The sequence below is a fragment of the Xyrauchen texanus genome, chromosome 43 (assembly GCF_025860055.1).
Source record: "Xyrauchen texanus isolate HMW12.3.18 chromosome 43, RBS_HiC_50CHRs, whole genome shotgun sequence".
Classification (NCBI taxonomy): domain Eukaryota; kingdom Metazoa; phylum Chordata; class Actinopteri; order Cypriniformes; family Catostomidae; genus Xyrauchen; species Xyrauchen texanus.
This window is the reverse complement of record NC_068318.1, coordinates 27,039,454-27,066,971: the sequence shown is the minus strand read 5'-3', so window position 1 is coordinate 27,066,971 and position 27,518 is coordinate 27,039,454. Positions and strand designations below refer to the sequence as shown.

The window sequence follows — 27,518 nt, the reverse complement described above, 5'->3', positions numbered from 1 at the left end:
GTTTATCATCTGTAGCAACCTTTTTTATTAGTGAGTCACAGGAGTTATACTTCTTAAACTGCAGTGCTTAAAAGATCAAGAACCTTGCAGATATTCTAGCATATGCCTTCTTGTATTAAACTGTATAAAATCAGCTGAGTCTTGTCTTTCCCTTTTCGACTTCAAAGGAAAAGTAACCTAAAAATAAACATTCTGTCATCATGTACTCACCCTCATGTCATTCAACATGTGTCTGACTTTCTTTCTTCTGCTCAACACAAATGAAGATTTTTAGAAGAATATTTCATCTCTCTTGGTCCATACAAAGCAAGTAAATGGTGACCAAAACTTTGAAACTCCAAAAAGCACATAAAGGCAGCACAAAAGTACAACTCAGATACAAACTCAGGGGTTAACTCTGTATCTTCAGTGATATAGATGTGGGCTTTAAAGAGATCAATATTTAAGTCCTTTTTACTATAAATGTCCACCTTTGACCAGCCCTGATTAGTAGGTGGTGATATGCACGAAGAATGCAAATCACTAAAAATCATAAAATTAAAGAATGTGGAAGTGAAAGTGAAAGTAGAAATTTATAGTAAACAAGGACTTAAAAATTGGTCTGTTACTCACTTATATCACTTCTGAAGACATGGGTTTAACCACTTGAGTCATATGGATTTCTTTTATGCTGTCTTTATATGCTTTTTGGAGCTTTTGGTCACCATTTGCTTTCACTGTATGGGCCAACTGAGCTGAGACGTTCTTCTAAAAATCTTCATTTGTGTTTTACAGAAGAAAGAAAGTGGGATGGCCCGAGGGTGAGTATGATGACAGAATTTCTATTTCTGTATGGACGATTCCTTTAAAGGGTAACTTAACCCCTGCTCAGAGTCTGACTCCACCCACTAGCAATATTTGAAAAATGCCGGAAAAGTGGGCAGACCCCAGCGGGGATAGAGGGGACGAAATGAGGGTGGGGCTGAGCGGGGGGGGGCGTGCACCTGAGACCCGTAGTGACGGATTAGTTGACAGCTGCTGTCAGACTCTAAAATGGAGAGTGACTGGAGTGACGCAAGTAGCTTTGCCACGGAGCGGTCTTTTGAAGTCGAGGACCTTTCTCCCCCACCTTCACCTGAAGTGGAGGAGGGTGAATTGTATTACTATTATGTTATTATTATTCCTCACACGGTCGCAAGACGACATGTACATGAATCTGATGAGTTTTATCGAGTTGATGGCAATAGCGCGCGCTCTGTAGGCATATTCATATTTTGCCGCTATGTGAAAAAATCCAGCAAAATGCGTTTGTCGACCCCAGAGGATTAACTTTAGCCTAACCATAAATTGTGATTCAAATATACACTCACCTAAAGGATTATTAGGAACACCATACTATTACTGTGTTTGACCCCCTTTCGCCTTCAGAACTGCCTTAATTCTACGTGGCATTGATTCAACAAGGTGCTGAAAGCATTCTTTAGAAATGTTGGCCCATATTGATAGGATAGCATCTTGCAGTTGATGGAGATTTGTGGGATGCACATCCAGGGCACGAAGCTCCCGTTCCACCACATCCCAAAGATGCTCTATTGGGTTGAGATCTGGTGACTGTGGGGGCCATTTTAGTACAGTGAACTCATTGTCATGTTCAAGAAACCAATTTGAAATGATTCGAGCTTTGTGACATGGTGCATTATCCTGCTGGAAGTAGCCATCAGAGGATGGGTACATGGTGGCCATAAAGGGATGGCCATGGTCAGAAACAATGCTCAGGTAGGCCGTGGCATTTAAACGATGCCCAATTGGCACTAAGGGGCCTAAAGTGTGCCAAGAAAACATCCCCCACACCATTACACCACCACCACCAGCCTGCACAGTGGTAACAAGGCATGATGGATCCATGTTCTCAATCTGTTTACGCCAAATTCTGACTCTACCATCTGAATGTCTCAACAGAAATCGAGACTCATCAGACCAGGCAACATTTTTCCAGTCTTCAACTGTCCAATTTTGGTGAGCTCTTGCAAATTGTAGCCTCTTTTTCCTATTTGTAGTGGAGATGAGTGGTACCCGGTGGGGTCTTCTGCTGTTGTAGCCCATCCGCCTCAAGGTTGTGCGTGTTGTGGCTTCACAAATGCTTTGCTGCATACCTCGGTTGTAACGAGTGGTTATTTCAGGCAAAGTTGCTCTTCTATCAGCTTGAATCAGTCGGCCCATTCTCCTCTGACCTCTAGCATCAACAAGGCATTTTCAGCCCACAGGACTGCCGCATACTGGATGTTTTTCCCTTTTCACACCATTCTTTGTAAACCCTAGAAATGGTTGTGCGTGAAAATCCCAGTAACTGAGCAGATTGTGAAATACTCAGACCGGCCCGTCTGGCACCAACAACCATGCCACGCTCAAAATTGTTTAAATCACCTTTCTTTCCCATTATGACATTCAGTTTGGAGTTCAGGAGATTGTCTTGACCAGGACCACACCCCTAAATGCATTGAAGCAACTGCCATGTGATTGGTTGATTAGATAATTGCATTAATGAGAAATTGAACAGGTGTTCCTAATAATCCTTTAGGTGAGTGTATATGATGACTCACCTCAAGACGCCGCTGCGGTGGTGGAGTCCATGCAGGAGGAGCAGCGTTTGGCACTGCGTCGCTTTTCAGCGCGAGCTGTTTGGAGAAGCCCATTTCCACCTCCATTGCGTTGGAGAAGCAATCCCACGTAAAATGCAGTTTGCACACTCCTCCAGCTATAGGCGGGAACTAAAGGTCTTCCAGGCCAAGGACATGCAACCACTGGCGCCTAATTTCCAAGTCTATATGGAAAGCAATACAGTCCAGCAGTGCTGTTGCAACCAGAAACACTACACCAACGTACCATCCTGACCACTGTACTAAATACAGATAATCTACGCTAACTTGAAGATATCCTAACTGACGCAATACTATGCTGCTAACTAACTATGCTTCTAACAATACTACACTAACAAATATGCTAATTAACTACCTAGGCTACACGAAATAATCTAAATAACTATATAAATGCTATGCTAAATAGATGCTAAAATACTCTATCCTGATCATTTTCAATACGCGCAATTCCAACTCCTGACTCGCTACAGTGGTTTTGACGAAACGAGATGGTTTTTATACTGCCATGGGCATGGTAGCTGGTACCAAGGGCGTGGTGAGCTGGAACCTGCTTACGTCAGCTGTCACCGCTTAAGTCATGAAGTACCGCAAACAGCCAATAGGAAAATTCAACTGCAGTAGCCACCGTTCAACCTGAAGAGGGCAGCACTCAGACGTTTTTACACCATATATTGTAGAATTAAAACACTTTATACACAAATGTCAAAAAAATTACTTGAATCAATGACCAGTACTAATAAAGCCCCATGCTTACAGATCATTAACTAAAAAAAGTTGGTTTAGGGTTTAGTTACCCTTTAAAGAGATTTAAAGTGCCTTTATTTCAAAATGAATTGTATTCATGTGTGAACATGCCTCCTGTCTTCTCCTACATATTTCTAACCCAACCATTACAGTTTATCCACTAGCTTTTACTCATATTATTTGACTTTGTGTTTGTTTGACAGATTATATTATTGTTCACGTTATCTTGCTACTGTCTCCTATTCTTATTCTGTTCAGCTGCATATCCTCATAAAAAACAATTATTTATATAAAAAACTTATTTAAAGCTGCAGTATCTTCTATCAGCCTCAGGTAAAAGTAAATAAAAAAAATAACACAATGTTATAATCTGCTGTAAAAGCTCAACTTCTTAAAATTATGTGTAAATATCTTTTCTAGTAATCTCTTACACATTAATATATTATACAAATATTAGCCTCCAACTGACTATTATGTCATTACATATTGCGAACAATAGAAAACAGTGTGGATAATGAGAAATAAATAGCATGAAGAAAACATCTCTTAGATACTTTTATTTTTAATCATGCCGCCTATTTCTTGACAACACAAATTGTTTAGTTATATTTCCTCAGAAATATTTCCAGGGATCCCACACAGTGCTGCCAGCGCATGTAGGATATGCACTGTACACAACATATACATCCATTGCAATATACTCATGTGTATATACATTTTGAATAGAGATATTTAAATAATACAAAACAAAGCATTTTTAAACCCTTATAAATTACAATGCTAAAATTATTGTAATATATTTTTCTTTTAAAAATTTGATGCAGTTCTTTAGCAACAATTCCTTCTTTCCAGGGCTGGAAACTACTTTTATAAAATGTGTATGGTACCAGATAGATTTTCCTTTGGAAACAAAACCATTAGCATACCAAACATTGAACTTAACGAGTTTGATTTCTGGAATTAGTGAACTTCAAAGTCATTTTATGATTTTATTTGATCATGAGAAAATATTTACAGTGCTTTGAGGGAAAAACAGAGTATACTTATCCTGTGTGTTCCTTAGTGCTTTGCACCGACCTTGACATGATTTTTGGCTAAGATCGTTTAGAAATTATAATGAAATAAATTAACATATAAATAAAAATGAGACAATCAATTCAAATAAGTATGCACCATAGCAGTCATGGCCATAGAAAAGCAATCATCCTGTCTCTCCAGATACTGTAGTATACAGAACAGAAAAATAATAGGCCTATTTTTAGGGCCAGACAGTATGCATTGTTGCACTATTGTTGCACTATAGCCTCCAATTGTTTGACATCAAAAGATGTTATGCAATTACATACAAATAAAGGTTACATTTTCATCAAGAAAATACATTCACACAGAGGCTGTTCATGTGTGGATTGATAATGTACACACAGTACTTGAACACACAGCCATCGCACATTAAGTGCATACTGGTTTAAAAGATGAGATTGTACATGGAGGTAGATAGAAAAATATAAACAGCCTGTTCCCTGCTTGGATATTTTTTTTTTACAGCATCAGACTCAACATGAAAAATACTTTGTGAAAGGACAAGTCCGAGTCATGGAACCCTCGGGAAAGTCAATGACGTGTGTGAATGAGAGGAGAATGCTGTGACTCTGGTCTCTGTTGATATTTTGTGGGTGGTCGGGTTGGAACCAATAATGCAGTATCAAAGCTGGCTTTGTCTGTTTATTCTTAAAGGGATAGTTCACCCTAAAAGGACACTTTGTTGTCATTTCCTCACCCTCATGTTGCTCTAAACCATACTTCCTTCCATTAGCTTTTTTGCATCTTTTTTTAAACAATTAAAGTGACTGAGATTGAACTTTCTGCCCATCATATATATATTTTTGGTTCCACAGAGGAAAGAAAGTCATACAAGTTGGGAACAACATGAGGGATAGTAAACAATGACATAATTTTCATTTTTGTGTGGACTATTCCTTTAACTGGTATGGATAAAAGACAAGCAAGGATTAAAGGAATATTCTGGGTTCAATACAAGTTGAAAACATTTGTGGGATAATGAAGATAACCACAAAAAATTATTTCGTCCCTCCTTTTCTTTAAAAAAGAAAAATACGAACAAAGAATCGAGGGTACAGTGAGGCATTTTCAATGGAAGTAAATGGAGCCAATCTGTAACTGTTTAAATACTCACTTTTTCAAAAGTATTGCCACGAGACGTACATTATGTGCATGTAAATATGAGTTTAGTGTGATTAAATCACATACTAACCTTTTCTGTGTTAAATTATATCCAACTCTGCAAGCGGTAAACCCTGTAATCCCAAAAATAATATGATTTAAACAACATTAAAGCTCAAATAAGAATTAATGTATGTGCTTTCATAAAATTATAAGTTTTGCATTTCTACCTTTAAATCCTTCAAAAATTGTCCCCATTCACTTCCATTTGAAAGTGCCTCACTGTAATCTTGATTTTTGCTTATTTCATTTTTTTTAAGAAAAGGAGGTACGATTCTGAATAAATTATTGAGGTAATCAACATTATGCCGCAAATGCTGTCGAACGAACTTAACTTCTACTAAACCTGGAATATTCCTTTAAGATCCAGTTGACCTTGAGCGACCCCACCAGTGAGAGACTGAAATATCAAATCAGTCCAGCCACATGATTTCAGCTTTTTATCAGCTTTTAACATGGCAGGACACAAAAACAAGGACTAATGTATGAGGCAATACAGAAATTAATGAGACAGTCAACTGCCTAACAGAACACATTTCTGGAATCTACATCAATCATAAACTGGACAACAGTGCTGTGAAATACGTGGAAGACTTCAAAAAAGTTTAATTACACAAATCAGGTTACCATTAATAGATTGTGAAATACTTGCTTATCAATATATCCAATCCAGTAAATGCATTTTCTTCTTGTATTTTTTGACCTTTTTGCCACTTTTATAGATAGAGATAAAAAAGACTGATAGAAAATGATGGGTAGAAAAACGAGAGAACGTGATCAAGAAATGACAGGAGCTGGACTCGAACCTGTGTCACCCATAAGAGCATCAAGGCTCAGTGTGTCAGTGGCCTTGAGTTTGAGATTTTGTTATTACACACTTTTGGGCTTTTGTGTTTGGGTTTCATACAAGACACAACTTTACTTGTGGCACCTCAAGACCTTTTAAGGAAGTTGAATGATTAAACTGTAATTATATTACTAGAGGCTCTGAATATTGATCTGTTTAAATTCAAGCATAATTGGAATTATTCACAGTTTAGTCTTAAACAAAGAAAAAAAAGAAATCATTTTTAAGAAAGAATTAATAAAATAATGCTGTCCAGCTTCATTGCAACAGACCAAACCACATTCAATATGTTCTCACATGAGCAATGTGCATCTGTCACTCGTCCAGCAGCTATTTCAGCATAAAAATCTCCCTCAAAACACAGAGACAACATAAAACGTGGAACAAAAGTCATGGAATGGCTTTAAAATAAAAACACATTTGAAAAGCTTAGCAATATGAAGTTGTTTACATCTGCCCGCAGGATATAAATGAACCCCGAGGCAATACAGAAGCATTCTTGCAACAATAACTCATTCACAAGTGAATGGATGCTTATTGGTGAACATGCAGTTTTTATGGTTAACTACTGATACTCCACCGTAACAGCTTGAGAGGTTTGGTTGACCTCAGGCTTGTATTATGGCTGCATCCCAATTTGCATAATTAAAAAGGATTGGTATGTCTGAAATCATTAAATGAATATTCAATCATTTCTGAAATCATATATTGCATTGGAAATATTATGCCAAAAGTGCCTGAAAGTGTACAATTTCCATTTATATTCAATGCATGAATTTTCAAAATATGCATTCATGAATGCTTGTCTGTGGGGCTTGGTATTGGTACAGACTCCAAAAGATAGATAGAATATATATATATATATTCCTGTTTGTGCACAGCTTCCCTGTCAAACAAATATAGTTATTGAATAAAAAATCAAAACATCAGGTCGGGATATGAGACTTTGTCGAGTTCCGGTGCCTTCCCTCTCTCTCTCCCTCCGCGTCTCCACGCAGCAGTGCAGCACACACATCGGCACATCAGACACACACACAGACAGGCAGGCAGCAGCCCCTCCCAGCTCCTATCCCAGTTGTGTTTTTCTTGGCTTGTGTGGAGGTGAGTGGTGATGAACAAAAGACTAAGCTACCAGTCGACTTTACAGCTAATTAGCCAAAAGCCAAGTATAGTTAACTTGTGTCTTGCTAACATGCATGAATCATGAGCTACTAATGTAATAAGTTAGCTAAATATATATCATGACCATACAGGCTAATGTACTGTACTTAATGGAGACACTACAGGTGAATACAGTAAAAGTTGTGTCTAATAACGTCATCACAATCGCCACATTGATATGAAAATTAGGCGTTTGCATTCATTGAAGTGTTATGTATTCCAATAACACCAAAATAATTAAAATTATTTATTGCTTTGTGCAAAATAAACAAATGATTAGTGAAACTATGTCCCTCTCCTTGGTGCAGTCATTTATTCTAAATATATACATGAAACTAGTGGGATAGAAAACACATTGTGGCATAGTTTCCTTTGCTGTTTCCTGCTCTTGTGATAAACCTAGTGAATACTAAAGAAGACCATGGTCTCTGTGTGAACTGATTATTTTGTATGAGTATGAAACAATTGCATGAGTGTGAGGAAATTAAAATAAATTGGTAAGGAAGTCAGAGTTGAGTTAATATATTTAATGTTTTGTTTAAAATAATTTTTAAAATAAATAATTACGAAAAATGCCCTTTTTTCCACCAGAGCCCCTGCCCCCCAAATTGTCTGTGCACGTCCCTGTTGGTACAGATTTCTCGATAAGATTCATAAGCTCTTCCGATTTTGATTTGGTTAGGTTCGATTCAAACAGTATGTGTATATTTCCATTTACAATACAGTTTAAAATGTCAATTTTGCTTACATATGAAAGAAATTCTCTTCCAGCTAATGCTGTACATTATACAAGGGACATTCTAACTAGGTACATTAAGAAAATATTAATTTTATTAATTATATTTGATTAGTTTTTCACCATTTTGGTCACATTTTAGCTTTAAAAAAAGAAAAAAGAAAATAATAATAATAATAAATCCATGCATTCAATGATATTATAACACATCTATTCTATAATGTATTGATTGCATGCATCATTTATACTCTTTACAAGTATTTTGAGTACAATGATTTGTTAAACGTGCTGAAAACCAGTACTATGTCTTTAAGAAAACCAGCTGTTCTTTATAGAGCGCCTATCAATTAGCGCATTTTCGAGAGAGAGGACTCTAAAGGCTTTATCCATGTGTAAAATGTGTGATTAAAATAATAATAATACATGTTTCTTTTTTGTAGTTTTTGATCACAACTGACTGTAAAGAACTGAAAGGGTATTAAAAGAGATGTTATTCATGACAAATGGGTTGAGTGGATCTTGTCTTTGGACACCCATTACATGGAACGCTTGCTGCTAAACTCACTGGTTTTTAGTCACATAGCGCAAAATTTGGTTGCAAATGCAAGTGATTTTCTCTCATTGTAGTACATGGTTGCGCATAGAGTACAAGATCGAATTGGGGATTTAAGAATCAATATCAATAAGTCCTACATTGCAGTAAATGTTGCCTACAGCTCCAGTGGAAGACAAGGGGTTTGTGGTGCTTCTCTATTGACTATTTAATTATCGAAAACTGATAAGGAATGTGAGACGCTGCCACAGCAGTTTTAAAATATATGAACCTAAAAGTGAAGTGTATTCCTGCACCATTAGCGTAGCATAGCACCACTAAATGGAATTTCATGGAAATAATGATAATTTATCATTCATTTATCATGTTTGGGAAAGTTTACCCAAACACTCCCACACGAATTCCATTGGTTGGGGAAAAAGCTAGTCCTGCCCCAAGCTCATGCCATTGGTTGAGTCAGAAGAAAGGAAGTCATATGGGTTTGGAACAACATGAGGTTGAGTAAATTATGACAGAATTTTCCTTTTATGTGTGAACTATTCCTTTAAATGGATGTATTTTCCCATCACAATTTTAGTGCATAGTAGAAGTATGCAGATTGGAATGCAGCCAGTGACAAACAGTCAGTGATTCTACCATCTTTCAACCTCAAAAGTGACCGTTGCTCATTTGCCATTACAAATCAACCAATCAGGGGAAGTATGTAACTCCTCCACAGGGGAGGGAAATAAGTTGCATATAGATGATGCACCATGGAAAGGAACCAGCCTTGATTCTCCATGGAAGCCTGTTATAAATTAACAAATATAACTCTACTTACAAATAATACTGTATATTTTCATGTGTATTTATAATATACTTCAATTCCATAATTTCTTAATAAATAAACGTATGCATGACCAAGTAACACTTGTTGATAATAACTACATATTTTTTTGGTCCCAGACTCCAAAAGATTTTAAAAAGGGATGCTGTTGCATTTAAACATCCAATTTAGTCTTTTAAGTGTTTAAACCAGAGAGTCAGTGTCCGTTTTGTTGTTACAGTTGAATTGTTTTGGTTTGTTGGTTTGTTTTAGCCCTAGGTGATGATTTCACAATTGGGTTTTCACATGGGGCTCCGATTTCATGCCGTCCTTTTTCGGCTCTCTCATCGTCGGAATCCAGAACATCCCAGAATGAAAAGATGGAAAAAAACGAGAAAGAGAAGACAGAGATGATAGTACAGGGTTTCCTTTGGTGTCTGCCGTCTGACGACACTTCGAGGTATTGCAGCCAGAGAGTGAGAACTGTTCAGTTGGATCCCCCCACTTCATTCGCCCTGCCCTATCTAGCCCCACCCGGCCCAGCTCGTCAAATCTCTTCTAAGTGGAGATGTTCCTTACGTTTGCTGAGCCGGGATTCTGTTTGTCAGTGATGCCGTGTTCTCTCCTCACTATCGGATTCCTGGTCTCGTATTCCAACACCTTTCTGTAACTTCATTAAAGACTCTCTCATCTGTGAACAAACAAATACACTTCTGAAATCCCAGTGATAAGTTCTTAATGTCTGTGTTTCTTTCTTCTCCATTAACTGACATTTGATAAGGGTTATGAAAGTTTCAAGATCTTACCTCGTCTAACAACAGCACAGACGACTTTATTATTTCCCTCCATTTCTCTAGCTCATTTTCATGGTAAAGCTGCTGAGATTCCAAAAGTTGGGCCCATTCAATCTGTGTCTGCGGAAGTTTACTGTAACAAACACACACAGAGAATGAAAAACATTCATAACACCAAACTGTAAAGAGAACTAGATTTTTTTAATTTAATATTCTTTTAAGAGAAACAATGAGTTGTGCTTGCCCATGCAAAACTCTTTACCAAGATGCTAGGGGGTTGTGACTGGTTGGCAGGGTGTTGCTATGGGTTTCTAGGGAATTACTAAGAGGTTACTTACAGGCCCAAGTTTAAAGAGCCCATCCCAAGTTCCTATTATTTTCTGGTCCCACAAAATAGCTTAATATACTTTACAATTTAAGTCAATTTTATTTATTTACCCATTTATTGTCCGCCAAGGAAAAATGATGTGTCAATTAATAGTTCACCCAAACATTATTTTTACTCTCTTATTTTACTCACCCTCATCAAGGCTGCAGACTAAATTATGGAGTGATTGGCCCCTAAAATTTAACATTTATATTAGGATATTTATTTATTATTTTTAATTTTATCCCTTTTCTCCTAGTTTGGAATGCCACTACTTAGTAGGTCCTCGTGGTGGCATGGTTCATTCGTTGGAGGACAAGTCTCAATTGCCTCAGCGTCGTATCACGTGGCTCGCTGTGCATGACACCGCGGAGACTCACAACATGTCTAACATGAATAGCTCATGCTATTCTCATAACTTACCACGTGCCCCATTGAGAGCGAGAACCCCTAATTTCGACCTAGAGGAGGTTACCCCATGTGACTCTACCCTCCCTAGCAACCGGGCCAATTTGGTTGCTTAGGAGACCTGGCTGGATTCAGTCAGTACGCCCTGGATTCGAACTCATGACTCCAGGGGTGGTAGTCAGCATCAATACTCACTGAGCTACCCAGGCCCCCATTTATATTAGGTTATTAAGAAGAAGCAAGTTAGAAAGCTGAAGAGAGAAAGCTGATAACCAATTAACCGGAAATGAAATCCCAGGTGCAGTTTATTGTGCAAACAAAATACCAATAATAGCTAGAAAAAAATACCAAAAAATTAAATCATTTGGTGCATAATGTGGAACTTTTCATTATAAACTAGCCCAAACACTGGATACTACTGCTATCACCACATAGTGAACATTAACATATAACAGGCTAACAATAACAATATGTAATATTCATTATGCTCTACAATAATCAGTAATGTTTTTGTAATATACTGGAATCTTCAAGAAAACTAATTTCTGAATATTTATCTTCACACAAATCGGACATCTTGGATCGCGATGTGTTTGTCGTGTACAGCGAGCTCATCTCAAAGGCTAAATAGAGGCAAGAGACAATGGAGCGCACTCTAAAAATGTAATTCAGTAACTCACAAGATGACATCTGACTAAACCTAATACGGTATATCTTAAAACGCAAACAAAGTGTTCCCGACTGTTGCCAATGGCAATTCGATTTTAACTTATTGTCACAATTATTTTTGGTCACACTCTGCAGCAGTACTAATGTTATTCCAAGCCCATATTACTTTTTTTATCATTATTATTTAAGGAGATGTTAGATAAATATACATTCTTAGTCACAATTCACATTCATTGTATGGGAAAAAAAAGCCGCAATCACAGTTAATGGTGACTGAGGCTATCAGACCCTAAAATTCACCCTAATATCGCCTTTGGTGCTCAATGGGGAGAAATAAAATGTCATAGAGGTTTGAAACAACATGAGGGTGAGTAAATGATGACAAATTTTTCATTTTTTAAGTGTTTGTTCAGATCTCTAACCAAAGTATGACTCATAGTGACAAATGAACAAAGAACCTCATTCATCTAAAAAAACAAACACATAAATATAGTAAATGCGTGTAGTTACCTTTCACGAGACCTGAGGCCATGCCAGGAGGTCAAACTCTGGGCCGTGTATTCCAGCATCCAGAGCTTATAAAACAGCATCATATTCAAAAATACCAGCAGCACCAGACTGAAAAACAACAGAAGACAAACACAAATCAATTATCTAGCTCACTCTATAACAGTGTATCACATAGATCAAATTTCTTCCTCAGAGTTGAATATGCTTTGACTAAATCCTACAATCATACAGATGAAAACAATGAATACCTTACACAAATCCTGCAGGATGCAATGCAAATAGGAGAGAGAAAAGACATGAAGCCAAAGAACAACACAGACAGTAATGATTCTGATGTTTACATGCACTAATTGTCATCAATCCGAATAAATTAAATCCAATTGCAGATTCCGAATATACTGTTTATATGTCCCCTAAACTTTGCAATCTGATACAAATATTCAGAAGAAGCGGAGAAAGGCTGAGAAAGTGAGAATGGCACCAAAGTCCGTAATTGATATTTTTGCTTTGTTGAGATATCTAAAAAAAAAAATGCCAGAAAAGCTTTCTTCTTATGTTACTCACTCTATTCAGCAAACAAAGAATTAGAAGCAGCGTCTAATATCTTGTCTGAATTTATGTATTTGGCTCATGCCCATTGCTCCTCTAATTTAATCGCAGGCATCTCTGGATGCAAGTACGAAGTAAAAACAGTGGGTGGAAAGTAAATAATAGGGACTTTAACAGAGGCAAAAATCACTAAGCAATAATGACGATGGAATGTAGCATTTTATCATTCAAGACAAAAAAAGGTAGGCTATTTAAAACAGCAAGAGAAGTGATGCTTGAGTGTTTAATAACTGTCAGAGGAAGAGTTTTACTCTTCTGGGAAATAAATAGCCTATGTCTAAAACCTAGATATTATTATTAATATGCTACCAACCGTACTCCGGGTAGGGAAGGAGGTATTGCCCCAAGTGAAGGAGTTCAAGTACCTCGGGGCCTTGTTCACGAGTGAGGGGACAATGGAGCGGGAGGATGGCCGGAGAATCGGTGCAGCGAGGGCGGTATTGCACTCGCTCTATCGCACTGTTGTCACAAAAAGAGCGCTGAGCCGGAAGGCAAAGCTCTCGATCTACCGGTCAATTTTCGTTCCTACCCTCACCTATGCTCATGAAGGTTGGGTCATGACTGAAAGAACTAGGTTGCGAGTGCAAGTGGCCAAATGGGCTTCCTCAGAAGGGTGGCGGGCTTCTCCCTTAGAGATAAGGTGAGCTCAGTCATCCGCGAGGAGCTCGGAGTAGAGCCGCTGCTCCTTTGCGTCGAAAGGAGCCAGTTGAGGTGGTTTGGGCATCTGGTAAGGATGCCCCCTGGGCACCTCCCTAGGGAGGTATTTCAGGCACGTCCAGCTGGGAGGTGGCCTCGGGGAAGATCCAGGACTAGGTGGAGAGATTACATCTCCACACTGGTCTGGGAACGCCTCAGGGTCCCCAGTCACAGCTGGTTAATGTGGCTTGGGATAGGGAAGTTTGGGGCCGCCTGCTGGAGCTGCTCCTGTGACCCGACATCGGTTAAGTGGTTGAAGATGGATGGATGGATGGATGGATGGATGCTACCAATATTTTTTTGTTTTTTTATTCAAAGCCTATAACGGTGTGTAATTTAACATGTGTTTTGAGGAGGACGTTTAGGTTATTTACTGTGTTCACTTTGCATCATCTCTTGTAAATCATATTCTAACATTTACTTTCCTAATCTGTCACTATGGCAAAGAAGAAATGCTTTGGAAATGATGGTTTCGACGTCAGCAAGTGAGTGAAGTTGCGTACACGCAATGGAAGACAGAATGTCGTAAACGCACCTGCTGCTTAAAGTCCCTATTGAGAATGACACAATGTTCTTTTTTGCTTTAAGTGATGCCATGAAAGAAAATATGTGCCCTACAGAATATTCAGTGTGAGCTCGCGTTTTGTCATTGCTTTGTATAAGTTAGGTTCCAGTGAAGAGTATCGTGTATAAACATACTTGCGCACCACATCTCTGCACATGAGCGCAAGTTATTTTAGAATACGATTGGGAAAGTAGTCGGATTCAAACGTTTACATGGCTAATATTTTATTTTAATCTGATTATTTTAGGTCTACACCACCCCTTTCAATCGGATGGAAATTTATTTCGGATCCAGCTCAATCGGATAATTTTTGGTGTTTACACGAAGGCTGATTGAGCTATTAGTCAGATTCTAAACGTATTATTTGGTTGCAAAACACCCTTTTAAATTCTATCGTGGTGTAATGGATAATGGATATTGCCGTCCAGACCGGTAGAGGGAGCTGCTTGCTCACACAGTACTGACTGAAGCGCTGACTGAAGCACTGAAATGCATACTCCATTTTAAAACACAGCCTTTAAAGTTTTAGAAATCGTGCAAGACCATATTGTGATTTTAATCTTATCTCAATCAATCGTGCAGACTCAATGGATACCATACACATGTCTCAGAAGTCAAAGTGAGTCAAAGCGTTTCGGATGGTTTCCCTCATCATGTATAGGTAAGTGCTACTTTAACAACTGTCACGTCTGTAATGCAAGTTTGTGCTCATTAATGTGAGAACAAGAAAGAAAAAATTTGGTTTAAATTGGTCAATAATTGGCCGATAGATACATCGGTACATTCTTATATACTGTATAAATGACCTTTTGATTGCCTAATATAGGTCATGCTATTATTCATCAAAGCTGGCCATCATGTGCACTATTTATACTAATATATACACGACTGTGACATCACAAATATAAAAATTTTTATTTACGTTTTAACTTTTAAAAAGGACAAAATCTGTATTCCATGATGTGGCTGCTTCAAATGAGCCGCATGTGAGTTTGTTCATTAATTCCTAGGTGTGATTTGTTGGTCTGATTCTGGTCTCTCATTGAAAATACTCACACAGAACTGATGATGAGCAGGAGTTTGGAAAAACTGTAGAGAGCCAGGCCCTCAGATCTGTGTTCCGGGATGTGTCTGGTCTGCGTGGATCCTGTGGAGTGGGTGACATTGTATAGAATGCTTAATGAAGGAATAGAGAACACATTAAACAAAATATTGCTGTGCTCAGAAACATACACTATATGAAGTACAGTATCTCATTGGGATGGATAAAAAAACATACATAGAATTGTTATTTTTTTCTTTATAAAGTACAAATGGGTAAAATGTGTAAAGCAAGGCTCATTTAAGACAGGACAAGCACATAATCCTTAGTGGATCTGAGTCTTTCAGGAAGAAGTCTGGTTGATGTCTCACCTGCCACGTGTTTGATGCGGTGGACGACACTCTCCTCGTCTTCAGGTGTGGTGACGGGACTGAGCGCCTCATCCAGGTTCTGCTGTCTCATGTGCGTCAGGGGGCGTTTCCGACGCCTCATTGTAGCTGTGCGTAATGCTTTGGAGTTGGGAGACTGTTTGTGAGGTTCAGAAAGCAGCAGCTGTACCTTACTTAACTCCAACTCTACACACACACACATACACAGAAAAAAAAAAAGATTGTTTGCACACTTAGTTTTTAGACAATTACTAGCATATTTAGTTTTATATTTCATCTTCACTTCCTTCTTAATAAATCATATCTATTATTATTTAATCATTGTGTCACTTTGTTTATTCCGTTATAATTTATGGCTTAATTTATCATAATTTAAATGATGTGTTATTACTTGTTTACTCCATTTGTGCTATTGTTATTTTATATTATGTATTTCTGCACTATTTTCATAGTACACTGTAAGGTTCAAACACTTGGCAATGCAAAATAATATATTTTTTTTAATTATTGAATTTCAATTGAAAACTTTAATCTGCAGTGTTTTTATTGTGTTATCCCTGCCATGTCAGAACTCACCTAAATACCTGAAATATTCATCTAGGCCACTCCAGAAGTTTCTCTCTATAAAGCCCTTGACCAATCCCCATGGCTGCTTCCTGTAGCGCAGTTCAGCCGATATCCTTCCAAGTTAATTAACACAAGAGTGCTTTCTAACTTTTACATTATATATATACTGTAATGTTTGAATTTAACTTTGTATAGCACACAGGGCACATTATTGACAACATTCAAATGAAATTATAATTGGATTATAATATTATTGTGTGGAGTTTACCTGAGGCGGCACTTGTTCTTGGCTACTCTAGTGAGCATGTAACGGTTGAGCGTGTAAAAGTAATCGTGATACGGGACATCATGAGCGATGACTTCAGCATCGATGATGTAACACTCGCTCACCTGACTGGCCTTATGTAACGTCTAGAAGGAAAAAACAAAGAAACTACAGCTTTTTATAGCATCATAACGACAGAAACTACACTAAACATGTCCCACATACAGTATAAATAGGGCTGAGCAATTCGTCAAATAAATAATCGAGATTACGAGATTTCAATAGTTAAAAGTGTCATTTACAGCATACATTGTGGTCTATTTCTTTTGCACAATTTACAATGTGTTCTTTGCAGTAATGGAGCATTAATCAATCACAGACAAGTCCGTTGCTCGATTTTTGTGCGTATTTTTGTCAAAAATGTAATAACAATTTTGTACGTCATGCCGCAAAGAGGGCAAATGTGAACTTCACCGTTTAGGCTCTGTCTTGTTAATCTGTTCTGGGGGACTGGGGTAAGCTCACCTGTGTCTCTGTGACTGTGGCTGTCTTTGGGGCAAGCGGGTTGGAGAGGGAGATGGTGTACATGATCTCTCTAGTCTGATTACCCGTTTCCTCCTTCCTCCAGGGGTGATAAACCACATCTACGAGAGAGAGAGAGAGAGAGAGAGAGAGAGAGAGAGAGAGAGAGAGAGAGACGGTGGTAGTGGTAAATCAGTAAAAATAAGAAATATCAGTAAAACCTGCATTCTCTTGTGGGATCACTACAAGCAAGTGATAGACCAAAATATCACTGAGAGTGATTAGTCCATTTTGAGATGATCAGCCTATATCTGTGCCCAGTTGGTGATTTAAGAGGTAGTTTCCTTTGCATCAGTTTCAAAACTGTCAATAAATTGTATTATATCTATATGATATCAACCATTTGCTACCATGCTACATTGCAGATACTGGCACGAGCCTGGTTTCAGGTGCTCACCCGAGAAGCGTCTCTGTTCCAGAAAGTCCCTCATGAACTGGGATTCAGTGAAGAGGATGTCATAGAGTTTATCCACACTGAACTTATACACCTCATTAATGTAAAGCTTCCCATTCAAATCCTCCTGGAAGGCCTGTATTTCCCCAGCTGAGAACACACAAACACACAGATGAGATCTGTGTTAAGTTTTAAACAGGAAGAGGCCCCAGTTGTTGGGACAGTGTCCCCAAAGACACCGTAAGTAAATCCGATGGACGGACTGACATTCTAAATAATTTTTAAACTCAAAATATTAATTTGCTCATCAAGTTGCAAGGAAATCATTATTTATAGTGTCTCAAAATAACTGAAAAGTGTTTTTGCTACTCAGTCTTTTGTTTTTGGTAGTGTTAACACACCTTCGTCGTGTGTTTCTGAGGAGTCGCTGAGTTCGGTGGGCAAGTCCTCATTGTCGTTAAAATCAAGGGAGGGGGAGGGGGTGTGAACAGGGACAGAGCCACTGGTATCAGACAGCATGTTGTCAGGTAAAGGCAGAGGCAGGAGATCTTCTGGAACACAGCCTGTAAAGTCTTCCACTGGGGGCATGTCAAACTACACAGACACATAACAATAATAAATCATTTCTGTGAACTGATCAGAATTTGATACAGCACATATGTATGACTGGTTTACGAGAAAACATATTTCAAATGGTCAAAATACAGCATAACCTCAGTACTGAAGTTTTAAACTCGTATTTAAAACTTTAGTACTGAGGTTATGCTGTTAATTAGAGTAATGCTATGTTCACGTCACATTACAGCAATGCCAAGATTTGGTGCAGTTCACGTCCTTTCTATGGCAACACTCTTTGATTAGCCAACATTTTGCTAACTATCATCAAGTGGTTGGCTAGCCGACTCTTTTGTGCAAGCTATGGTAACGGTAAGCCATATTAATTATATATAATATCATATATATAAGTGTTAAGAAGTTTCTCTAGAACCTTTCTCTAAATTCAGACCTTCCAACTTGTAATTATGTGTTCTACAAAGATGTGAATAGTTCATACAAGATGGGAGCATCTGGTGGACAATTTTTATATCCACACTAATGCTGTGATGTGTTTTGGGAAGGAACCTGGTGCTTACATTGACCGGTGCATCTGTGCTATCTGTGGAATTGAGACCGCTATTGGGGAACGCTTTCCTGTGTAGCTGGGGGCTGATGTCTATTTTGGCCTCTGGGGTTTTGGGGCAGTTGTCATTAGCCTCATTGTCTTCAACAGGAATCTCTTCACAGTACCTGCACCAGGGAGAGAGGCAACAGCTGCAGGTCAAGATTACCAGCTCGGGCAGCAGAACAGACCAGCTCCCACAGATAATGATGTGAATGACAGTGGGAGAAAAGGGGATGAAGGAAATGAAGAGATGGAGATGTGTGCAGCAATGAATGATGAGTTCTGAAGTGTCAAATGGATATTGGGTGTACTGGGTTTACCTAGATGTATCTGATTGGTTGGGTATTTCTGTCTAACTGGGTCTTTTTGATTAGCTACAGTATATGTGATTGGTGCATTGGATTGGCTGTATCAGACCAGGTGTTTTTGACTAGCTACATCTGATTAAGAGTTTTGAATTGGCTGTATCTTACTGGTTGTTTTTTGATTGGTTGTATCTGATTGGGTGTGTTTGATTTGCTGTGTCTGATTGGGTATTGTTGACTGCCTGTATCTGACTGGTTGTATTTAACTGGCTTTATCTGACTGGCTGTCTCTGACTGGGTGTTTTTGATTGGCTGTATCTGACTAGTTGTTTATGATTGGCTTTTTTTGACTGAGTGTGTTTGATTTGCTCTATCTAATTTGGTATTTTTTAATGTCTGTACCTGATTGGTTGTATTTAATTGTCTGTATCTGATTTAGTGTGTTCAGTTTGCTGTATCTGACTGGGTACTTTTGACTGCCTGTATCTGATTGGTTGCATTTAATTGGCTGTATCTGACTGGCTGTATTTGACTGGTTGTACTTGTATGTGATTGGTTATATTTAATTGGCTGTATCTGATTGGCTGTATTTGATTGGCTGTGCCTGATTTGGTGTTTGACAGGTTGTACATGTATCTAATTGGGAGTTTTTGATTGGGTGTATGACTGCTTGCACATGTATCTGATTGGTGTATTTGATTGTCTGTATAGTTTATAAATGTATAAATATTAATATTATTCTAACAAAAACGCATCACTTTGCTTCAGAAGGCATTTATTAACCCCCCTGGAGCCGTATGGGTTATTTTTTGGATGGATGGATGGATGGATGGATGGATGGATTGATGGATGGATGGATGGATGTTGTTTTTTGGGCTTCAAAATCTAAGGTACCATTAACTCCCATTGTAAAGCTTGGAAGAGCCAGGATGTTTTTTAGTGTAACTCAGATTGTGTTTGGCTGAAAGAAGAAAGTCATATACACCTAGGATGGCTTAAGGGTGAGTAAATTATGGGACAATTTAAATTTTTGGGTGAACTAACCCTTTAATGTCAAAAATTTGCATATTTGATTACTGACCCAAAATTGTGTGGAATATTAAATATGTCATTGTAATCATGTAATCACTAGCACGCAAGCAACAGCCAGAGAGGAGCAAGCTATTTTATTTATATGACGTTTCACAAGTGCATTCCATTCTACATCTTGATGTAATCCTTCCTCATGATCACGCAGTGTGTTTTCACGAGCTGAACACTATTAAAGAGTGATGAGGCTCGCACTGCACGTGCAAGCCATTCGCGCATCCCAAGTCGATTAGCGATTTAGCCCTTTTCGGTGAATCGCACCTGCTAAATCCTAAAACTTTATTTCAGTTTTTATTTATATTTTTAATAGACTTGAAAAGATTTTTGAACCACACGATGTGGGTTTATGTTTTCTCTTTTTATCGTTTAATGTAATTTTAAGTGTGACCATGGTTTAAGGAGGGTGTACCTGTATGCTGGGTTGGAAACCTCAAGGATTAATAGTGGTGTTTTCCTTATTACATCACATGTTGTTCTGAAAGCAAAAAGAAACAAATGAAACACGGAATGTAGGCTGTCACCCACGCAGCCTGACTGAAGCAAAGCGGGCGCATTTACTCGCACAATTAACAGAAAGTGAAGCGCCGCCGGCGCACTACACAAATCTGTTGGGTATACTACAGTCTTGTCACATTTTACATTTTTGTTTTGCCTTAAATTCAGCTCATGAAAACACACACCGTGATCATGAGGAAGGATTACATCAAGATGTAGATTGGAATGTAGGTGCAGAATTTATATAAATGAAATAGGGCGAATTCCAGTTGCTTTAAAAATATATCCCAAGGAAACGCCACCCAAGGTGACGTGAACATTAATGATAAAATTACTTCCTCAAAGCGACCATTGCATGTACCCTTCGCTAATGGCCTTGTGGAAGGGCCCTCCGTGGAGGGCTTGAGTTGTCCACTTTCATTTGCAACAACCCTTCGTGTGGTGCCCCGTTCCCGCAGTGCCCTTCAAGGGCACAAAAACGCTGTTTGGTATTCGTCTACAGTCTACTCTTCTCACGCTGTTGCTGGTGTGCCAGTGATTACCCCTCTGCGTGCCAAAGCTGGCACGTGTGCAATAGGTTGCCGCCCCTGCACTAGATGTACTGTATATGCATATAAATGAGTGTATTTGAATGGCTGTGTTTGACAGGTTGCACATGTATCTGATTGGGTGTATTTGATTAGTTGTATTTAATTGGCTGTGTCTGACTGGTTGTATTGGACTAGTTGTATACATACTGTACCTAATTGAGCGTTTTTGATTAGCTTTAACTGAGAGTGTGAATTTGATTGTATGTATCAGATGTTGTCCAGTATGTTTCTGATTAGCTGTCATTTTTAAATAATGAATCAATTAGATGATGCAACATATGAGACAGGCCAAGACTTACCCCATGGTGTTGAAGTCATCATCAGGAGGAACATAATCTTCATCATCACTGGTCAGACCCAGCTCATTCCCATAACACTGATGGACAAAATGCCACAGCTCTTTGGGACATAATGGCTAGATAACAATGACAGATAAAGAGAGAAAGAGAGTGAGCTAACATGGCTACCAGACATTTCATTATGCATTTGGAAATAATGAAAATGTTTTGTCCAACCTTGTCCAGGAGAGCATTTTGCCAGAGTCTGAACATCATCATGTACGTTCGATCTCTTGCACCAAATGAGGTAAAAAAGTGCTGGAAGAGAATACATTAAATATTAGAGTGTGTACAGTAGAGTTCATTACACTGGTGAAAATACTGGGCCTGTACAGTTCTTACCTTCTCATTGTCTGTGCACAGCTGAATGGCATTGGGGATGAGTCTGGCCGTCTTCTCTTTTGTCATGGAGCAGACGTCTTTCAACCTCACAGTCAGCTATTTGCAGAAATGCAGATAAAGACCTCAACACAAACTCAACCTGAACAAACCAGCAGCAGACAGTGCTGAATATCACCATGCTGAAACACGGTATATTAAATGTGTATCAATTTCTAGAGTTAAAATTACAGGAACAAAGTACATAAACTTTAAATGAGGGGTAGAAATTTTATTTTTAAGCAGAATCAGCTGTTTCTCCACACATATCTTTACTGATCCAGCTGTGTAATGTGAGAGCATGTGGCATGTGAGACTGATGCCCTCTGTATTGGAGATGAGTGTAATGCTTCAACTCACCAGGGTTTCCCAGCGGAAGATATTGCTATAGAAACAGATCCAGTTTTCTGAGAGGTAGAGGCGACCCTGCAGGAGAATATCTCTCTGAAGGGCACAGGAGTAGTCTGTTGGAATGAGGTAAGAGGTCAAAGGTCAAAGACAGAAGCTGACTTGGGCTGTCAAGCACCAAAAGAGGACCATTAATGCAGTCTACATGACTTGTGTGTTATATTCCAAATTCCAATTTTGTGTTCCTTGGAATAAACATGTACTGTATGTGTTTCAAGTAAAAAGAATAGACCTTTGGGGGAACTATCCCTTCAACTGACTCCATCATTAAAGGGATAGTTCAGCCAAAAATGAAAATGTTCTCATCAATTACACACCCTCATGCCATCCCAGATGTGTATGACTTTATTTCTTCTGCAAAACACAAATTAAGATTTTTAAAAGAATATCTCAGCTCTGTTGGTCTTCACAATGCAAGTGACCAGAAGATCCTTTTTGAAGATCCAAGAAGGACATAAAGGCAGTATAAAATTAATTCATAAGAATCCAGTGGTTAAATCCATATCTTCCAAAGTGATGTGTTAGGTGTAGGTGAGAAAGAGTTGAATATTAAAAAACAAATGTTTTACTGAAAATCTACACTTTCACTTTCACATTCAGCCACCTACTGGTCAGGGGGCGGTCAAAGGTGGAGATTGATAGTAAAAAAGGACTAAAATATTATCTGTTTTTCTGTTTTTAGATATAGATTTATCCACTGGAGTCATATGGAATACTTTTATGCTGCCTTTATGTCCTTTTTGGGCCTTCTGAGTTCTGGTGACAATTTACTTGCACTGTGAGGACCAACAGATCTGAGACATTATTTGAAAAAGCTTAATTTGTGATTGCAGAAGAAAGAAAGTCATATACATCTGGTGATGAGAGAATTTTAATTTTTGGGTGAACTATCCCTTTAAGATTCTTGCTCACTCACTCACCCACGATGAGACGCTCCGTATCAGGCAGCTGCTTAAAGAGCTTCCTGAAGTCTTCATTTCGCTGCTTGTATGTGGGGCTCAAAACCTAAAATACAAGAGGAGAGAATGAGATTTGTTATACAGACACACACAAACCCAAACATAGACATAAACAGTTCAAACAGAGACATAAAACATTCAGCATGCATCAGATCAGAGGTTTACGAAGCTTTGATAGACCAAATCTTGTTTATTGGAGACAAACTATTTGTAAAACAATTTTTGCATTCCTCTTTGTACTTGGAAGAAAATGTTTTCAGAGTAAATATAATAGACCAAAAGAAATGCTTTGGCAGGTGATGTCTTCTTTGATCTGCTCTGTGACACACAACCTAGTAAAAGTTAAAAATGGGGTTTATGTTTTTTTTTTTTGAGCCACAAACACATGGAGGTTGTCCAAATTCTACCACAAGGCGAGAGGACTGTGTACATGACTGTGTGTTTTCAATAAAACCACCTGTCAGACTTTCTCAAAGGTTGATTCACATGAAAAATGTTTGTGGTCCTATTTACTCCAAACTCAAAAGAAACAATAATGAATTACTGTAAATTTTGCAGTAATTTTGCATAAAGCCTATTTTAGGGCCATTAATAATTTTTTACATTGGCATGGTTTTAATGAAAGTCTCACACATTTTAGACAGCAAATCTGATTATCGCAATGCAAAATAAGATGGTCATTATGATATTCACATTACCGCAATGTGGCAAAAATAATGATCTATTATTTAAATTGTATAGTATTTATACATTATAGTAGTACTTGGCACTGTCTTTCATTTTCCCAGATTTTAATAAAAAAAATAATTGTAATAAAATTTACAGTAATACGGTAAAAGAAAAAGACTGTGTTACGGTAATGAGAATCATAATTGAAAACAATATGTAAAATGTCCAGATGCATTATGCAAATGAGAATTTTTGAGGAAAATGTAGCTTGTCAAAATGCAAAACATTCTTCATGGTCCTAAATGTAGGCTTCATTTTGTTTTTGCAAAATATATTTTCATATTTTTTGGGGTTGGGATTAAAAAAAAAAAATGTGACCAGGACTTTTTCATGACAGTTTTCGTGAGATTCACCCCAAAGCGTCTAACATGCACAGGTGGTCTCCAGACCCCCAGAAAACCATCACTGAATGATCCTGAAGGTCTATCATAATTAAGGCAAACCAAAGCAAAATGCTGTGCTATAATGGACAGCTCCCTCCTCCTCCTCTACTCTCTGATTGGTTGCTTACAGCAGGAATGCTCTCAGAATCCCAATCCCAGTCAGTCCAGTGGTACTGGGATGCTTCAGGCTGTTGGACCGCCTCCCGGTCAGAGAGCCAATCAGAATCCATCTCAAAACTGAGGACTTTCATTGCTCACTGGAGATGCTCCAATGCCTCAGTTCCAATGATCTCAGTTCCTGATGATTGTTGAATTCCTCACAACATGTGTTACGCTTCAGTCCAGCTTCAGAACAGCCCAAAATCTGAAGTGACCTGAAGTAACCTCTGCACCCCTTGTGGAGGCGTCGATTGGCATTACCTGTTTTTCACTTAAGGGGTTCAGCTTATGAGATCTTCGTCCTGGCTTATAAACAACACCAAAGACAATCCTCCAAGAACAGCTAAAGTACTCAAAATCCTCACACATATAAAAGACGGAGGTTGTCCGTTATCATGGAGAAACTGAATAGCATTTTCCTCAAAATATGAGTCAAGCATTTATTGTGACTTAGGACAGACGCTGGTCAACTTTGAAAGATTGTGACAAAACATGTTTGTCCTGTGGTTAACAGAAGTGGCAAATCAGAAATTCTTTGGAGCTTCGACGTTCTAAAAGTGGAAACGGTCCTTTATACAGTAGCTGTTATCTTCCATTTTTAAGGTTCCAGAACCAATTGCTTTTGTGGAATATTTCAGATCCAAACTTCTCATGACGTTTGCTGATGCAGTTATCTGAAGGAAACCTTCACAGTCTTCCTAGGTGTTTTTGACAAAAAAAAAAGCAGTTCTGTTATCACAGAAATATTCAGATGCAGACATCTCTAGACACAAATCCAAAAAAAACGTTGACTGTTTGAGGAACCCCAAAAGAACTACTGGGTGAAAACCTGGAAAAGTTGTCCTAAAAATGCATGTTTCCCATCTTTCAAAATTCTCTGATGTGCCACAAAATTACTTCGTCTGCTGTATGTTGTTTTTAAGTAAAGATCTCCCAAAAGGATGCAAAATACGTTACAAGTCTAATTTTACCAGACCATCCTGAGCTGAAACAGCCCTTTACTCCAGCAAGGCAGAGTTCTCGCTGAGACTTTCTACAAAACATTTCTGCAGAAACAGAGAGGGAGGGAGTGGGAGGGGCTTGAGAAAATGTTTGTTTGTAAGAAAGAGAGAATGGGAGGGGCTATAGAAGCCAGCAAGCCAATAGAATAAACAGGAGAGGAGAGGGTGGAGCAGTGTCAGATGTAGTGGGATTTTCATTTCAGGCAGTACAATTTTCTCACTCACGATCGTGAGATTTATGTCTTCAGTCTTTCAGCTCTTTCTGTCATAACAACACTCCCCCTCTAAATCAGCCTCTCAGAATTTGTCTCTCCAGAAAAACAGGCTAGTTCACCCAAAAATGAAAATTCTTCAACATTTACTCACCCTCCTGTTTTTCCAAACCTGTACTCTTTTTATTCTTTCATGAAACACAAAAGGAGATGCACTTATGTACTATGTTAACCTCAGTCACCATTCACATTCATTGCATCTTTTTTCCATACAATGAAAGTGAATGGTGACTGAGGCAACATACTGCCTAACACCACGTTTTGTGTTTTCTACGAATGATTGAAAGTCATACAGGTTTGGATGAGGGTGAGTAAATGAAGACAGAATTTTCATTTTTGGGTGAACTATCCCTTTAATTCTCCAGTGATGGCAACTGTTACACGTTTACCTATGTACTGTCCATATAACGTGCTCACATCCTGAATTCAGAATTTCCAGCTGCAGACGCTGTCTGGGATCTGATGCAAAACCGAAAATAGTAGCAAGAGCAGTAGAGGTTTTTGCTTCCATTTAAGTGCAAAAAAAAGTGATAAAATCAGGGGATGTAAAGAGGGAGAAAGGACAGAGAGAGTTTGAGAGGGAAATACAGAGGCCCAATTGTGCACAAGAGTCATTTTATAGTGTTGGTGTTGAGGCAGGGCCAAGGACAACGCCTCAGTCTTCCTTCACTCCCTCATTCACTCACTCTCACAGGGTGAATGAACTCTGGTAACTTCCTGAACTGGAGGAAAGGGGGATGAGGAGGGGATGCCAAACGGGTGAATCATCTCTCTCTCTGATCTCTCCTCCAAATGCCTCTTAAGTAAAAACACCTGAGGCCACTGCTGAAGCAGACATGTTGTTGAGTTGTTGAACAAGGATGTGGCAGCCACCATGTTTTGTCAAAATCTGAACTTCATGACAAAGGCTAAAGAGTAGTCCGTGGAGTTTTTCTGCGACCACACATGGGATGTGATTATTTACAGTCATGAGGAGGAAGTGTATTTTCTTCACTGATGTCCTATTGGAATAAACGTCTATTTACAGCTGACATTTTACAACTGAGCAAAACAGATGTAACCTTACAGTCTTCTGTGCAGTAGAACAAATATAATCAAAATCAGATAGATAGATTTAATTTTATTACTATTTTATGATAATTAAGATTTGTATTTTAAAACTGTATCTGTTTGTTTCGAGGGACCCGTCCGGCATGACACAACAACACTGACTCCACCATTGGCGTGAGTTGGGGGCAGGGCTGGACTGGTAATCTGGCATACCGGGCATTTTCCCGGTGGGCCGATGCACTTTGGGGCTGATCAGGGGCTGACCGATTTCTCTTCCCAGTCCAGCCCTGGTTGGGGGCGAGACTCTCTTTTTATTCCATCAACAACAGGCAGGTGGTGTTTTCGGAAGGCTGTTTAAAAACAAAGTTTCTTTTTGTAATTCTGTTTGGTGGTGCAGAAATTGCACATTTCAGCTTTACAGTGTAACACATTTATACATCATGGTAGTATTTGCTGTACTGCTTTAGTTTTCGCTGGTTTACATAAAAACTATAATTGTTTAAGTAATATTAATATTTTACTGTAATACAGTAAAAACATATTTATTATCCAATGAGAATTATCATTGAGAAGAATTACAAAAAAAACACAAAAGTAAAACATCTGGATTCATTATGGTA

At 38.5% G+C, this 27,518-nt stretch overlaps 1 protein-coding gene across 1 annotated transcript in view; it reads right to left on the bottom strand.

Annotated features, from left to right (window-relative positions):
- Window positions 1-3,931: 3,931 nt before the first annotated feature.
- The window catches only part of LOC127635649 (protein Aster-B-like), a 62,722-nt gene continuing 39,135 nt past the window's right edge, over window positions 3,932-27,518 (bottom strand). Inside the window, exons 5-21 of the mRNA XM_052115832.1 lie at window positions 23,266-23,350; window positions 22,298-22,401; window positions 21,902-21,997; window positions 21,737-21,817; window positions 21,521-21,636; window positions 20,546-20,611; window positions 18,714-18,867; window positions 17,982-18,174; window positions 17,584-17,730; window positions 17,130-17,248; window positions 16,608-16,750; window positions 16,349-16,452; window positions 15,755-15,958; window positions 15,398-15,488; window positions 12,472-12,579; window positions 10,530-10,650; window positions 3,932-10,414 (exon numbers count right to left, since the gene is read on the bottom strand). Of these exons, the coding sequence (XP_051971792.1) occupies window positions 10,328-10,414; window positions 10,530-10,650; window positions 12,472-12,579; window positions 15,398-15,488; window positions 15,755-15,958; window positions 16,349-16,452; window positions 16,608-16,750; window positions 17,130-17,248; window positions 17,584-17,730; window positions 17,982-18,174; window positions 18,714-18,867; window positions 20,546-20,611; window positions 21,521-21,636; window positions 21,737-21,817; window positions 21,902-21,997; window positions 22,298-22,401; window positions 23,266-23,350 (2,019 nt within the window). The 3' untranslated portion in view covers window positions 3,932-10,327. The remainder of the gene's footprint in view (window positions 10,415-10,529; window positions 10,651-12,471; window positions 12,580-15,397; window positions 15,489-15,754; window positions 15,959-16,348; window positions 16,453-16,607; window positions 16,751-17,129; window positions 17,249-17,583; window positions 17,731-17,981; window positions 18,175-18,713; window positions 18,868-20,545; window positions 20,612-21,520; window positions 21,637-21,736; window positions 21,818-21,901; window positions 21,998-22,297; window positions 22,402-23,265; window positions 23,351-27,518) is intronic.